Below are 15,290 nucleotides of genomic sequence, written 5' to 3'. Positions count from 1 at the left end.
TATACAATTTGCTAGTGTCAGCAAGTTTCAATGCAAATATAGCACATCTTTCTTGCTTAAAAGCCTTGAATAATGTTCACTTCCATCAGCAGCAGCTAGTAGGTGGTGAATCGCTTTTGTGGGTTGCAGCCACCATTAAACAGTGAAACAAGTGCTGTTCTGTAGAAATTTTATTTAGGTTTTGTTTCTTTTTCTCCACCACTGGCTTTCTAATCTGTGGTCTTTATGATGTCACAGGGTTGCAATGAGAAAAACAAAATCTTTGAAATTCTATGATAGGCAAAAAAGTTGAAAAAAAAAAAAAAAAACCTCAAAAAATCTGGGGGGGGGGGGTGTCTGGGTGTAAACCTGAGCTCCTGAACTGAACACAGTGTGCTGTCTATGAATTGACCTCTCAGTGCTATTTCACGTAAGTTCCACTAACAGATCCATTGCTAGTTGCACCCAAGCTTTTCTTTTCTTTTCCCATCTCTGCCTTTGCTCATTCGAACTATTTCCCCGTATTACCAGTGCTCCCTTCTCTGTGCCCGGATTTATCGTCATGTAAGCCTCAGATTAGCTCCGAGGAGGGCTAGGTGCTCAGAGGAGGGTATGGATACCCTTCTTCGACCTTTCATAGCACGCACCGGGTACCTGTTTACAGGTTATAACACTATTATTGAGTCGCTCGTTTCTGGCAGGAGATTAAATCCTTTCGATACAGGCCCTCTTTAAGTTTTATGTTTGCATCTCAAGCAGAGGAACAGTCTGTGGAACAAACTAGGCATTCATTCAACAAGGACGATTCAAATAAACCAGATCAACTGTGCTGACAACCGACGTGCTACGCAGACTCCGGCCATCAGGGGGCGCTCCCGCGGGAGACCCTGTGCGCAGGCGCGCCGGGAGGTGGCCGCGGTGGCGGTGGAGGCTGAGGCCCGGGGAAGTGAATGGTTTTACCCAGAGGGCCGTGCGCCGCCTTTCTCCGCTGGCCCCGGCGCGCCCGGCAGCTCCTCCCCGGCCATGGCGTTCACGTTCGCGGCCTTCTGCTATATGCTGGCGCTGCTGCTCACCGCCGCGCTCATCTTCTTCGCCATCTGGCACGTGAGTAGCCGGGCAGGCGGGGGAAGGAGGGCGAGCGGCGGCGCAGCCTCTTGCACTCCGGGCCCGCGGCTGAGCGGGGAGGGGGGGGCCCGGCGGCCGGCGCGCGCCAGGACGTGGCCGGGCTGCAGGGGCCGTGGACGCGGGGCTGCGCGCTCCCGGGCCAGGGGTCCGTCCGGAGGGCCGGGCGTGCGGGGATCCCGGTGTCCGCGCCGCCGCGCGCGGGCCCAGGCCGCTCTCCGCTATCCGCCAGCAGGGCTGGGCGGGGCGGACGGGCGGCGCCGTGTGTGCGCCGGGCTGCCCGCGTCCTCCATCGGGGAGGATGCCCAGTGCGCACCGAGCGGCCACTCGTCGGCGTGAAGTTTTCCGAATTTTTATCCTCCAATTACAGTTTGCCTTTTAAGGCTTCCTCGGAACCCGGCCAAAATCAGACAGTTAGGAGCTACTTGAGCTGCATTTCCAACTCTGCTTTGCAGCACGACTTGGTGGGCGCTTTTCTGGTAGAACGCCGTGGTTCGGATACTGGTTCCTGGTGAACTTTGACGCAGCCTGGATTGATTACTAAGTTGGCCACATCACCGAGTTTTTCCCTTAAGTCATACTTGGATCGCGGGAGCTTTTCAGGAGACAGCCTTCTAAGCCACCTCTGTGGTCAGGGCTGCTTGATTTAGTAGAGGGTGTTTTAATTTTATTTTGAAAAATCTTCTGAAACCTTCACCTCCTCATATCGTTGTAGGGTGGACGTACGTTCTTACCGTGCCCGGCCCTGGTGACAGTTCTCTTTGAGATTGAAAATTATGAGTTTCTCTGCCTTAGTACTGAGAGCTCTCTGGAGATCAGCAATCCTCAAAAGTTGATCTCATTTGTTTCTACCCTTCCAATACCTTCTGGAATAATGGTTGAGTGAAGGAGCGGGTTCAGCCTCATGTAAATTTTAAGTCAGGTTTCATCACCATCGTGTGCATGACTAAATGGCCAGCAGTAACATGTTACAGAAGTCTCAGAAGTCGAGGGAAACCGCAGGTCCCTTTCCTTTTGCTAAGCCTGTGTAGAGCCTGTTTGCTTGTGGAGCAGGGAATGCTGGTGTAGGCTGTTTACCGAGTCAGAAATAACTACTACTTCAAAACTCTCCTTAAAGGATCTAAAAACTGTTGGAGCATCTTCTGCCCTTTGGTGGAAGAACAGTAGGATAACTTAGGAATGTGAGCTGACCCCACCGTGGCTTCCGATGAAGCTAAGTCTGGTTCCTTCCCATCTGTAGATGTGGCTTTAAGTCATTTGCTTTTTTTTTTTTAAACAAAAACAAAAACAAATGTCCTCTGGGATGGTGGCGATTCATAGAAGAGAGTTGTGCTGGGTACTTTCCCCACATTTCCCACATTCTATGCTTTAGTTTAAGAAACTCCTGAACTGCACTTGTAAAAAATGGGTAATTTCATTAAAAAGGGTGGTGTCTTAAGTCAAGTGGATAATTTTAAGTACTGTTACAGACTTAAGAAAAAAAAATTGTGCCACAAATCAGTGGAGAGCTAACTTTTAGGCTCAGGGATTCCTTAGTGCAGGTTAATTACTGTACTTTTTTGGAAATAATTTCAAGTTTATGTCTGGTGTACGTTACTCTGTTAGAGACCCATTCAGCAATTTACCAAAAGATCCCTAGAAAACAACTGAAAGAAACTGTCTGATCAAAAAAAAAGTTAGTTTTGACAGGGATGACAGGGATGTCAAAACTCAGTAGCTCAGTTGACCAAGTCCTTGCCTAATATACATCGAACCCCGCACATCTCAGTTCTGCATACATCCCACATGACCTGGGCAGGGGGCCGTGTACCTGGGATCCCAGCGCTGGGAGGTGGTAGCAGCATGACCAGAAGCCCCCAGTTCCTTCTTGGCTGCATTGGATGCTGAATTACATGAAGTCCTGCCTCCAGAAATGGTTTACGTTAATTTGCTATTACCTTGAGTCTTGGTAAATGCAAGTAATCCTATTATTGCGGTTGCGGTCCTTGTCTTAAATTTCTGTTACTAAAGTAGATTGGGAATGTATCCCCAGATAATGTGATGTAGCTGACTGTTAATATTCATAACTGATCAAGCTTATTTCCTTCAAACTGCACATTTATGCTTTTAACATTTATTGTGTTAGAAATCATTGACAAAGGAAATCCCTTTTGTTGAGTTCTCTACATTTAAAATTTTTAGTCTAGTAGGTTTTTTTCCCCCTACTTTTTATGGCTCCCTTCCATTCAGTAATGTGTTGCACATTAATTAATATTTTAGACCCTGGGCCATAGTAATGCACACAATGAAAACTTTGCTGCCCTGAATATTACATTTTTTAAAAAAAATTTTTTTGAACTTGAGATGATTTTATTTTTGTAATCCTAGGACTTTAGAAGGGTGTTCTTTGAAAGTTACATGAAAACCAGGAGTTTTATTGTGGCTTGGTATCATTCTCTGCTTCTCTCTCCACTCTGTGTGAGCTGTAAACGTCTGTAAGGTTCATTTTCAGGCTAGTGAAAAGGTGACATGTAGATTCTCTTGCTGACTCCACACCTGGTTTGAGGCCCCATTTCTGCTGTTGATAAAATCTCCGGGGTTTTCCTGCAGGTCCCCAGCTGGCCCCAGATGCTGGAGTTCTGGAGGCCCGTGTAGCCTCTGCTTGAGCAGGAGGTCTCCACCCAACAGTCATCTATTTTCTTAATTTTAGTTTTTTAAGTAATTATTTTTTCACATTTTAAAATGAAAATGGAATTATATCATTTCCCTCCATTTCTTTTTCTTCCTCCAGCTCCTCCCACGCCCCTCCTCCTCTAAAACTTCTGGCTTCCTTGGATATTACATTTTAATATTTCAGTGATTTTTTTCCCCTCCTGTTCCTGTTTAGTTAGGGTTTTGATTACGGAAGGTTAGGGTGTTTTATACACGTCTAGAGATTAAGAAAAACCTGTGCGCTTTTGAAACTAAGACCTCTAACTGAAAAGTGAGCACAGTGGAAGCTAGAAATATGTAGCCATTGATCACGGGTGATAGCGAGTGGTCCCGTGCACAGCTAAAGACCAGAGAGGCAGCTAGGACCCGTGGCTCCAACAAAACAGCTCCGTCCGACACCCGAGTTAATGCCACAAAGTGGTACGTACGTATCCCCAGCTTTGAGTCTTGGCGTAAGAATATTAAGACACTTAGGTTTAAAGCTGCGTTCTTTTAGAAGCGTGGGCAAAAATAACCTTAGCAGTGTGTGTGATTGGGAATAAATTGAATTGCTTGAGTCCATCCTGGAGTCCCAGCGCACTGTGCCGAGGGAGAGAGTTGCACAGATAATTAAAAATGGTCTTCCTCCCCGAGGCCCACACGGTCCACTGGGGCAGACACACCTGCATGCAAACACAGGAGTCCAGAGTGAGAGACGCTGCTGCCCGGGCAAGGTTACAAAGGGAGAGGGGCTGACAAGGATGCAGGAACTCCTCCCCAGATAAGTCGGGGCACAGCTACGGGAGGAGGGGTCTTCAGCCTGAGGGAGACTTTGCGTAAGTAGCCGTATAGGTAGGGAAAGCTCATTGCATAGAGAAAACAACCTGACTGGAAGCGTCGTCGGGGGAACTGAAATTTAAGGTCACAGTGGGCTCAGATCATTGTCGTCATAGTGACATGTTTTCAGGTCTTTAATTCCTGTGCTTTTTCCTACACTCAGTTTTGTGTAAATTGGTGCTGAAATGTTACACTTCTGTTTTATTCCTTGATGTTCTGATGGTTGGGGCAGGCTTGTTGTTATTTTATATTAAAGTGAGTGGTCCTAACTGTTCTAATTTTATTTTAGATCATAGCATTTGATGAGCTGAAGACTGACTACAAGAATCCTATAGACCAGTGTAATACCCTGAATCCTGTAAGTTATGACCTGACACTTATCTTTAGACTTTAAAAACTGACTTGCTTTTAACGTGCTGTAACTGGGAGTTGGCCAGTGTTCTCGGTAGCATGCTATCTCCGAATGTCTCCGAAGTAGGCAGAATAAAAGTATTCTTTCTGTCACACTCAACTGTTGTTATTAATCTGCTGGTGAACTTGTCGGCTGCCATACTAACATTCTTCCAATCTGCTTTTTACATTGTCGGCCAAAGACAGTTGACAAGGTCAAAAAGATAAAAAGAGTCAAAATTGCACTAAAGGTGTGTACTGCTTTTTATAAAAGTTGAATGTTTTGATGCCACATCATCTCGTGGGGAGGGCTAGGGCGTTTGTACCTGTATTGTTCCGCTCAGTGTGCTTGTTCATACGCCTGTCGAGGGTTATGATTTCACGAAACTCCATATTTTATGCAAATGTTTGCTTGCTGGCCCAGTCAAGTAGGGAAAGCTGTTAAATGCGTATGCATTTTTTATCTTATAGCCATAGGCACATCTATATTAAATTATTTAGCGCAGTGTTTGGAAGGTGGCCAATATAAATGACATTAGTCGTGGGGAAGTTATTCTCAGGCTGTGACTTGGACACATGGACTCCAGTGTGGGCTTAGCTGTGGGATCTAGTTTCATCTCTGGTTCTGTGTCTGGTAGAATAAATGGGTTCATGCAGTGGCTGTTTCAGCTCTGTGCTTGGATCACAGAATCTTGTTTGTGGCCTCAAGATGCCAGAATTTTGTAGCTGGTAGTTTGTATACAGATGTCTATGTGGTTATTCCTAATCTGTTGTATCAGCCTCAGATTTCTAAAACAGTCTCCTGGTACATAGATTTATTGATAATGTGGCGCTGTGGTGTTTTGGGTTGAGTCTAGATGCATACTGGGCATCTGCAGGAAGATTCTTCTCTAGACTGTAGGTTGGATTTGGCCTCATTGGTCAGAAACTAAAGAGTTGCTGTGTTAAGGCCACAGACGAACAGTAGAAAGCTGGGCTACCCCTCAAAGCTCCTTCAGGATAGTGAGGAGACCAATGCAGTTGCGTTCCCAGGCTCTTACCTGGAATTTTGAGTGAGTGGCGTAGGTCTCTAGTTTGTCCATAGAGAACCTTTACAGTAAGGCTCCGGGTAGGTACAATCCCAAGTTTTAATTCACTGTCTCCTTTGCTTGTAGGAAGTAAAATGTGAGAGGATGCCTTTTTTGGTCGGAAAGTAACAGGTGTTGCTTTCTAAGTAACGTAGAACATCTTTGCCTTGGTCGTTAAAACCAGCTGTCAGGAAGCTGGAATCTTTTGTTAGCATTTTGTGTTCTTCGGCAGTTTATTATTTCAGATACTCAAATGAAGAGGGTACTAGCTAGAATCCAGTGACCACTTCCTGGGTGTCAGGCTCTGCACAGAAGTATTTTCCCTGGAGTTTTTCCTTCAGGTAGGTGAGTAGTTTCTCTCAGGAGTAGGACAGTTGGTTGAGTTGCTTTATGAGGTCTGGGTGCGCTGACCAAGGCTAAGGTCAGAGGTTAAGGCAGAGACCACAGTTACAAGCTAGACAGCCTGATTTTTGAAGCTCAAACTGTGTTTTCTTAATTTATTGTAGCTTTAAGAGGGACAGATTTCATCATCGAATATAGGTGTGGTTTCTGGCTTTTCTCAATGGAAAGAAATTCATACTGAGAAAAGACAACGTGCTTGGATGCCCGCAGCTCCAGGAGGGCAAGGCCATTGTCCTAGTCCCGAGCTGCGTTTTGGATAGGGTGCCGAGAATTGGCTGAACAGCAGTGCATCTGACAGTTTTCCCTATTGAAATTTGTTTTGACAGTTCTGCCAAAGTATGGGGGAAGACAAGTATTACATTAAAAATGTAAACTTAACAAGAGCATATATAGTTCCACATGTTTCAGTCCTATTCATTTCAGCCATGTTTGCATGAGGTGTTGTTTTCTGGATACTAGTCTTAATATGAGCTTTGGGTGGAACATAGAATGAGTTTAGTGGTAATGGAATGATTGGAAAGCTCTGATTTTGGTGAGAAGTACATAATTCACGTTTCTGGACATTTTTGAGGCTCGACAGTACAGGCTGCGAGCACAGTGCTAGCACTCTCTCTGAGGATGCCTGAGAGCGACGGGCATGCGATGCCGGCCCCTCTCTGCTCGCCTCAGTCTCAGTGTAGTTGACAGTAAATAACTTTGTTAGGTCACAGTGGCTTCAGGCTGAAGTAGGCTTGTCAGAGTTTAAAGCAGCATCCTGTCTTTTAAACTGGTGTTGGGAAAGCAGTTCCAGGGGCGCTGGTAGTGCATGCTTTCTTGGTCTGTTCTGGGTGTGGTTAGTGAGTTTCAGAGATGTCCTCCGGACATTAGCTTGTTTATAGTAATTTGACCTTAAATCAAGATATATAAAATATTTGCATATGCATGCATGTGTGGAGCATATATTAGTTACTTATCATATTGCTTAAATATGCAGAAAACATCTGGTTAGTGACTTAGATTAGTTGGCTCTACTAGGATTTTATTTAAAATAATGTTCATTAAAAATCTGATGCTGGGTCTGGGTATCTAGCTCAGTGGAGTAGTGTCACTCAGTATGTGGCCCTGGATTTGAGTTCCAGCACTGGGGAAAGTTAGTTCACCATCTGGCTTTGAGCTGGAAAAAGTAATGTGGGAGTACTAAAGATGGGCTTGAGTACACAGGGTGGTTTACTATGACAGCCATGGCTTACACAGGAAGACCTGACTCGAACACAGTCTTTACCTGGTGGAAAACTAGTTGGTAACTTAGGCTTTGCGGCTGTGACCTAGGGGTTTGGGCTAGAATTGGCCTCAGATAGTTTTGATAGTTTATTTAATAATTCATTAGATTAGACTGAACCATTTAGAATAAAAAAGGATTTAAAACATATCATTAAGTCTTGGTCATTTTATAAATTCATGTTGTTTGAATTAATTTTTCCTCATTACTACTTATCAGAAGTCTTATTTTCTTTTTGAGGGCTGAGGTTCTACGGGTCTTCTGCCATGTAGCATTTTGTTGATAGGTAGGCACAAGGGAACACAAAGGCTAATGGGAGCTCTGGAACCTGGCAATTTCTTTGATGGTTAAGAATCGCGTCTTTTCCCTCCTACATTGCAGAAAGTGTGTCTCTTGCATTGTGTGCCTCAGTGTTCTCCCCAGCTGTGCTGAGATGTTGGCTGGTTGGCTTTCCATTGAACAACTTGTGGGAAAGTGATGTGACCTGCTAAATATTGTACCTGTAACATTCTTGGTTTTGTTAAACGCTTAAAAACACTAACATAAACTTACAAATAGGAGTTTGTTTTATAGATTTTTTTAAATCATGTTGCATGTGCTCATGTGAAAATTATTTCATTTTTTTGTATTTTTATTGCTGAATGATGGAAATAAAAGCATTCTACTTGATTCACAAGTAATCGAACAATTTGGGTGGTAATTGCAATTTAACTTGCTGCTCTAAGAATTTGAGTTTTAAATTTCTCGTCTTACTGTTGAAGTGAAAGCTTTGTAGCCTTTGGCCAGTTTGCTTATAATCATACTTTTGGTAAAAAGTCAAATATGGAGATAGTACTCAGTAGCATCTTTGATTTCCAATTCTAAGAAAACAGTGGTTTTTAAGTGGAAACTTGGTTGCCACTTGCTTTCCAGATAAGCAGCGACAAGGCCCGCCCTGTGCTAGCTAACGGCTTCTGTTTTTCTTCCAGCTTGTCCTTCCAGAGTACCTCATCCACGCTTTCTTCTGTGTCATGTTTCTTTGTGCAGCAGAGTGGCTCACGCTGGGTCTCAATATGCCCCTTTTGGCATATCATATTTGGAGGTAATGCTTAAATACACTTCAAATGTTTCCGTAATTAAAGTTGAAATTTGCTGTGGTTGATCAGTCATCATTGATACTGTATGTCTGCATGAAGATTTGGTTAGCACTGACTCAGCTCAGGACAGGTCATCTCTGATACTGTCTGTCTACATGACCATACAGTTAGCTGGCATTTGCTCAGCTCAGGACAGGTCATCTCTGATACTGTATGTCTACATGACCATATAGTTAGCTGGCATTGGCTCAGCTCAGGACACTGCACTCACAGTACTTGCATCTCTAGCCCTCAGAGGAGCTTCGACACAGCACACACAAGTCTGACGTGGACAATAAGTGAATTGTCATGCACATATGTACATGTGAACTCACATAGATGAGGATACAGCACTTCTGGCCCTCAGAAGACTTTCTGAGCCGAATCAAGTTGTCTCTCCCAGACCTTCAACCTTTATCAGCTGAGATTAGTTTTGCCCATTTTAAATGTCATATGAACCAAAATGTACAACATTTGTCTGTTTTATACTATAATTTTTCATTTCTTATTTTATAATTTTTAAAATATGAACAGCAGATTGCATAAGCTTATATAGTTAATGCCTGACCTGAATAGTGTTTTTTCCCCCTCCCTCCCTGCAAGTTGAAAGCTTTGTTTTAAATGGGCATGTCAGAATCTCTTATCTCTCGCTTTTAGCAAACATGTTTAGGAATGTTGGTGTAAAGTGCTTTTATGGCTATAACTGAGTGAAATTTTTCAGAAAAACTACTCATGGTTCCAGGTAGAAAGAGAAGGGATGCAGAGCAAGGGTGGACAGTGTAACACTCGGAGACTCGGGGAAAAGGGCCCTGCTCCTTCTGGGAGTGTAAAATTGTGTTGAGATAAAAAGTTAAAAGGAACACAACACTGGGAGCCTAAAGAGGTGGTTCAGTATTAAGAACACCAGCTGTTCTTCCAGAAGACCTGGGTTCGGTTCCCATCACTACGTGGTGGCTCATAACTGTCATAACTCTAGTTCCAGAGGATCTGACGCCCTCTTCTGGCCTCTGTGGGCACTGCACACACATGCACATGCTGCACATACAAACGTGCAGGCAAATCACTCATATCCATAAAATAAAAAGAAATCTTAGAAGAAGAAAGCAAACACTTAACTTTCTCTTTTACAATCACTCCTGTTTTTCTTGGGTTTCTGAAATCCAAGAGACCAGATGTAGCTGTCCATTCTTGTTATTTGGGGTCTATAGTTTTAAGATTTAGATGGTAAAAGTAAGGAATGGGGCCTACAAGCAAAGGTGTCTGGAGCGCCACTCCGTGTAGCCAGTGCTGGAAAGAAAAAAGCCCTCCCCACCTGTAATGACTGTGTTTATTTCAGGTATATGAGTAGACCAGTGATGAGTGGCCCTGGACTCTACGACCCGACGACCATCATGAACGCAGACATTCTGGCCTACTGTCAGAAGGAAGGATGGTGCAAACTAGCTTTTTACCTTCTAGCCTTTTTTTACTACCTATACGGGTAAGTTTGAAACCACACAAAGTTAGTTCATAATTGTAACTCAAGTTTCAGGGGGTTCAACACCTTCATCTGGCCTCTGAGGGTACTGCACACATGTGATGCACAAACAGACACGCAGGCGAAACTCCCACATATATAAAATAATGAAAATATTAAAACTGAGCTGTTGTAGGTTGAAATAATTAAGCATCTGTTAATTTACATTTATTTTCTGTAAGCTTCTATTCACATTTCTTTCTATGGCCTGTGAGTTTCCATTATAGACAAGGGCGAGCGAAGTGTTAGGTTGTGTTGCGAGGCTGTCGTGCATGCACCTGGAGACGTGGCCCAGATGAAGTACAGTGAGTGGTTCAGTCTCTGGTTGTGACCCTCGCTTTACTGCTGCACCATCTCCAGCTATGACTGGGTCCTGAATGGTGAAATTCCATCTGTTTTCCAGTTTCTTGCTGATTTTCACCTTTTTTTTTTTTTTTTTTTTTTGAGATAAGATTGCTCTGTGTATCCCTGGCTGTCCTGGAACTCACTCTGTAGACAGGCTGGTCTCAAACTCAGAGATTCCCCTGTCTCTGCCTCCCGAGTGCTGGGATAAAGGCGTGCGCCACCACATTGTGTTCTTAGAGTTTTTTAATTGATGTCTGGATATTGCTGGACTGTAGTAGGCATTTAAAATACACTTGATGAAAGAGGAAACATGAGTAAATAGTTGCATTGGAGATGCACAGTTGTAGGGAATACTCACCAGGACATGTTTTGTTTTAAAATTATCCATGTGTGCTCAGCTCCTAGCTTTGTTTGGGGATAAGAATGTGCATTCTGCACCATCCCCGTGCCTGCCTCCCTCCCTCCCTCCCTCCCTTCCTCCCTCCCTCCCTCCCTCCCTTCCTCCCTTCCTCCCTCCCTCCCTCCCTCCCTTCTTTTCTCTTTCTCTTTCTTTTTCTAACGTTTTTATTTATTTCCTAAGACTTACATGCACTGTGTTTTCCCCTGTCCCCTGGCTCCTCCCAGTGCCGTTCTGTTGTCACTGTTGATGTAGGGTTGCCCTTGGCACTTTGTGAGCCTGGATCACACATTTACTGCTCCTTGCCCCCGGTTGTATGCCTTTTTACTGTCCCCACCGTTCCCTTGCGGGAAATGGGACCAGTCACAGCACCAGCCTCCCGAGCGTGCTTGGAGGGCTGACGAGGTCACGCCTGCGGAGGAGTAAGAGCTGCAGCCCTGAGCCAGCCCTCCAGAGATGCTCCTCCTGTGATGCTGCTCCAGACAGTGCTGTTTGGACTGCTTCTCTCAGCTCTGGTCCTCGTTGAGTGTTCAATCGCACTGTTCTGCTTGCTAAAATTGGAAAGGAAATAGGGGACAATAGGCAAAAGTCCATAAATGCAACTTAAAATCACACTCTGAACTTGGCAGTGGTCTTTTCCATGATATATGATGCCTTGTATGAGCAGGCTGTATAAAGCAGGCTCAGCTCTGTTGTGCTCTTGGTTTTTGTGATTAGGAGTGCTTGAATTAACAGCTTCTCTCTTCCTTTCAGCATGATCTATGTTTTGGTGAGCTCATAGAACAACACAGAAGAATCGGTCCAGTTAAGTGCATGCAAAACGCCACTAATGAAGGGATTCTATCAGCAAGGTCCTGTTTCCAAGAGTAGCCTATGGAATCTGATCAGTTACTTTAAAAAAATGACTCCTTATTTTTTAAATGTTCCACATTTTTTGCTTGTGGAAAGACTGTTTTCATATGTTATACTTGGATAAAGACTTTAAATGGAATTACGTATAAATTAATATAAAATGATTACCTCTGGTGTTGACAGGTTGAACTTGCACTCTTAAGGAACAGCCATAACCCTCCGAGTGATTGCATTAATTACTGACTGCCCTGAGTCCATTGGGAGCTTTGTTTAGAGGGCTTGATGGGCTCGAATATAAATTAGTTGTAGATACGAGGTGCTTCTGGTGAACTGAAAATGTATATCTGACTTGTGGGAAACATGGTAGGTTTCCTCAGTTATCACTGTAGATGATTATGTATGGACCCGACAGTAAGAAGAGTGGGATTTCTTTCCCTGTCGACTTGAATATTATCCCTATATACTGCATGAGAGAGGGAGTTCCCTCATTTCCATCAGAGTAATACACTTGCTTTAATTCTTAAGCATAAGTGATATGAACATATGCTGAATTACCTGTAAAGAATGCATTTAAAGCTATTTTAAATGTGTTTTTATTTGTAAGACATTATTTACTAAGAAATTGGTTATATTATGCTTACTGTTCTAATCCAGTGGTCAAGGTATTAAGAATTTGCAAGTACTTTAGATTTCCAAAAGTGAACGGGAGAACTGTAACTACCCTGCTGTTCCTTCAGTGCAACACAATAAAACTCTGAAATGAAGATGCTGTTCGGTGCCTTGTTTTCAAGATTACAAACGGCCATTCCTCATCCTCACTCAGCCCATCATAATAAAAGACATAATGTGTCATTTTAAAAAGTAAGTCATTATATTGTGTCTTTTCTTATCGCACTTCTGGATCCAAAGACTGAAGAGTTTTGAAGGGACAGCCATCACCGTTACTATTTAGGAAGAGTCTTACCTGCTGCAGGCACACACAGCACCATCGTTCTCACTGATTCTCAAGTTAGTGGGGTGTGGGAAGTCTTGAATGTCTGACTTTCCATAAGCATTCTTAGAATGAGGGGGAAGTAGTTTAGAAGTTTCTTCAGCAGTTGATCAGAGACTTTGTAGGGATTCCCTAATGATCAGGGCAGTGTGTGGATGTGTGCTGCGGTTTACTCCAAGGAGTTCTTGTAGTGTTCTGTGCTTTAGTGCAGTAACTCTTCCCAAGCCTGGGGAGGACGCTGCCGCGGGGGTGGAGTGGGGTGGGGGGTGGTGTGGGGTGATAGGGTGGAGATGTGGAAGAAGGGCAGTATGTGAAGAACCAGGATGGGGAGGGCCAGGCCGTTTACAAAGAAAGCCTTGCAGACTAACCAGTCTGCCGGGCACCTGCTGGGGACTCCCTCCTCTCCAGTTGGTGCGGGAATTACTGAGGACTCCTGGACCCCGAGGACTTAGAGGATGGCACCGTCAGTCATTTTGTCTCTAAAACTCGCCAATTACGTCACAGCTGCTCCGCATTTTCCTTTCTTGTTCACAAGGACTATTGGCCATGCGAGACCTGGCTGAGGTTAAAATGCTGACAGACGTGGCTTTATAATGTTTAAGAAACTTCCTCTTCTTTCCCATCTTCTTTAGGATTCGTTGAGATTTTATTGGTTTTCTTCCAAAATCAGATACAGTTTCCAGCTGATTCTTCAGAGAGCAGTGAGGTTCACTGTGTCACTCATGGACTTGAGCGTCCAGACGTGGTTGTGACCAGAAGGGTCAGTGCTCGGGTCCAGACTCACTTGCCTTTTCAGTGTTTTCCTTTTCAGTCGATTCTCCCAGGGAGAAAGCAGAAGACAGATCCCACGGGCCGTTTTCTTTGTTCTGATTTGTTCTGAAGGTTTATCCGTTGGGAGTGGTGCTGGCCTCGCCTCTGCCATCCTGGGCTCAGCCGAGGCAGTTAGCGTGACTGGTAATCTGCGGTTGATGGCGAGTGCTCACATGGTGCTTTCTTGTGGTGCACCCGTTTCATCCCTGACCTGCCGAAGCCATTTCCCCCAGGTGTGCCTGTTTTAGTGCATCTCGTAGAGCCCTTAGACACATCTGCAGCAGCAGCTGTTGGTCGCTGTAGATTGCTCTGAGCTAGAACTTAGCAGTGACTGTTGACCAGTGCTGCAGCATGCCAGCAGGCCTCGGGAGGTTGATTTTTAAAGGGAGAGTGATAGGAAATGGCCTGAAAAGCCACTTTTAATGTGTGTTTGAGCGCTAGTAACTGAAGTTTCACTTACGAGACGAATTGTCTGGCCTTTCCTTCAGGTTTCTGTGTTGAGTAACAATCTCACCCGGAACCAGATGGGTCATTGGCAAGATGTGCCGCCTCCTCAGACTAGGAGCTGGCACGGAGCTCACCTCTGCCCCCCATATTGTGAAGATATATCTAATGCATAGAAAGGACATAAAGTTGTGTCTGCTTTTTTTTTTTTTTTTTTTAAATTATAGTTTCTAGATAGTATTACTGGAGAGTAACTAGTGATTTCTGTGTATCTCTCTCCCTGCAGGGTAAGCTCTCATTGTGTGACTATAAAACTTGATCCAGCCTGTTCAAATGGTCTATATTAAAAAGTATTTATGTCCAACCATTTGTCACTTAATATCCATAGGTGTGCAGCTCAGTAATCACTTGCAAGTCAGAAATTTGCACAAGAAAAACTATTTTAGAGGGGGAAGAAAACTTGCTGCGTCGCCCAGCCTTGTTGACGAGTTCGTCCTTGCTGGAAGGGACTGATAACGGTAGTTCCTAGCGACTCGACACTCTTTTACCCAGACCGATTGATTTGTGACCAGAGAGCAGTTAAAAAGTATCTGATATTGGCAGTGTAACCTAGGAGATGGTTCTGAACGAATCTTCCAAAGCGAAGCCTAGAGAAAAAGGTCTTCTGTTACTGGGTTTGTTGACTGGACTTCTTAGAGCCTTTCACTGAGACTGAAATTCAGAAATCTCCAGCTAGTGTCTGAAAGGAGTGTGTAACAGCTGCTTGTTCGTTTACTTTGGAAAGTAATATTAGCCACAAGGCACTGAGTCTGAGGTGGAGCGAGGGTTTTGCTCTGTGTTCATTTTCTTGATACACACTGTGGACGACATGAGCATCTGGACATGCACAGTGCTATCTCCCAGATGTCAGTGTTACCATACAGTGCTTTTTCTAAATACTTGGTTTGGTTATGCTTATGCATCCTGGGGAATGAGAGTTTCTTAAATGGATTGATGGCTGAGTAGATCCTAAAACTAAGAAAACCATGAAGTCATGAAATGTGGTTAGCCATGTAGTTCATGGTTTGTTAAAACCTAAGCTGGATGGTGGTGTGC

The 15,290-nt window shown here is 44.2% G+C and overlaps 1 protein-coding gene across 1 annotated transcript; it reads left to right on the top strand.

The window, feature by feature from the left end:
* The first annotated feature begins 741 nt into the window (after positions 1-741).
* Cnih1 (cornichon family member 1) lies at positions 742-12,714 on the top strand. Its single transcript, XM_006987515.3, has 5 exons — positions 742-1,083; positions 4,898-4,966; positions 8,694-8,806; positions 10,177-10,320; positions 11,852-12,714. Exons 1-5 carry the CDS (start codon positions 1,003-1,005, stop codon positions 11,877-11,879), a joined length of 435 nt encoding a protein of 144 aa, XP_006987577.1. The 5' UTR covers positions 742-1,002; the 3' UTR covers positions 11,880-12,714.
* Positions 12,715-15,290: the final 2,576 nt, after the last annotated feature.

The sequence above is a fragment of the Peromyscus maniculatus genome, chromosome 9 (genome assembly GCF_049852395.1).
Source record: "Peromyscus maniculatus bairdii isolate BWxNUB_F1_BW_parent chromosome 9, HU_Pman_BW_mat_3.1, whole genome shotgun sequence".
Classification (NCBI taxonomy): domain Eukaryota; kingdom Metazoa; phylum Chordata; class Mammalia; order Rodentia; family Cricetidae; genus Peromyscus; species Peromyscus maniculatus.
This window is presented reverse-complemented; position numbering and strand designations above follow the sequence as displayed.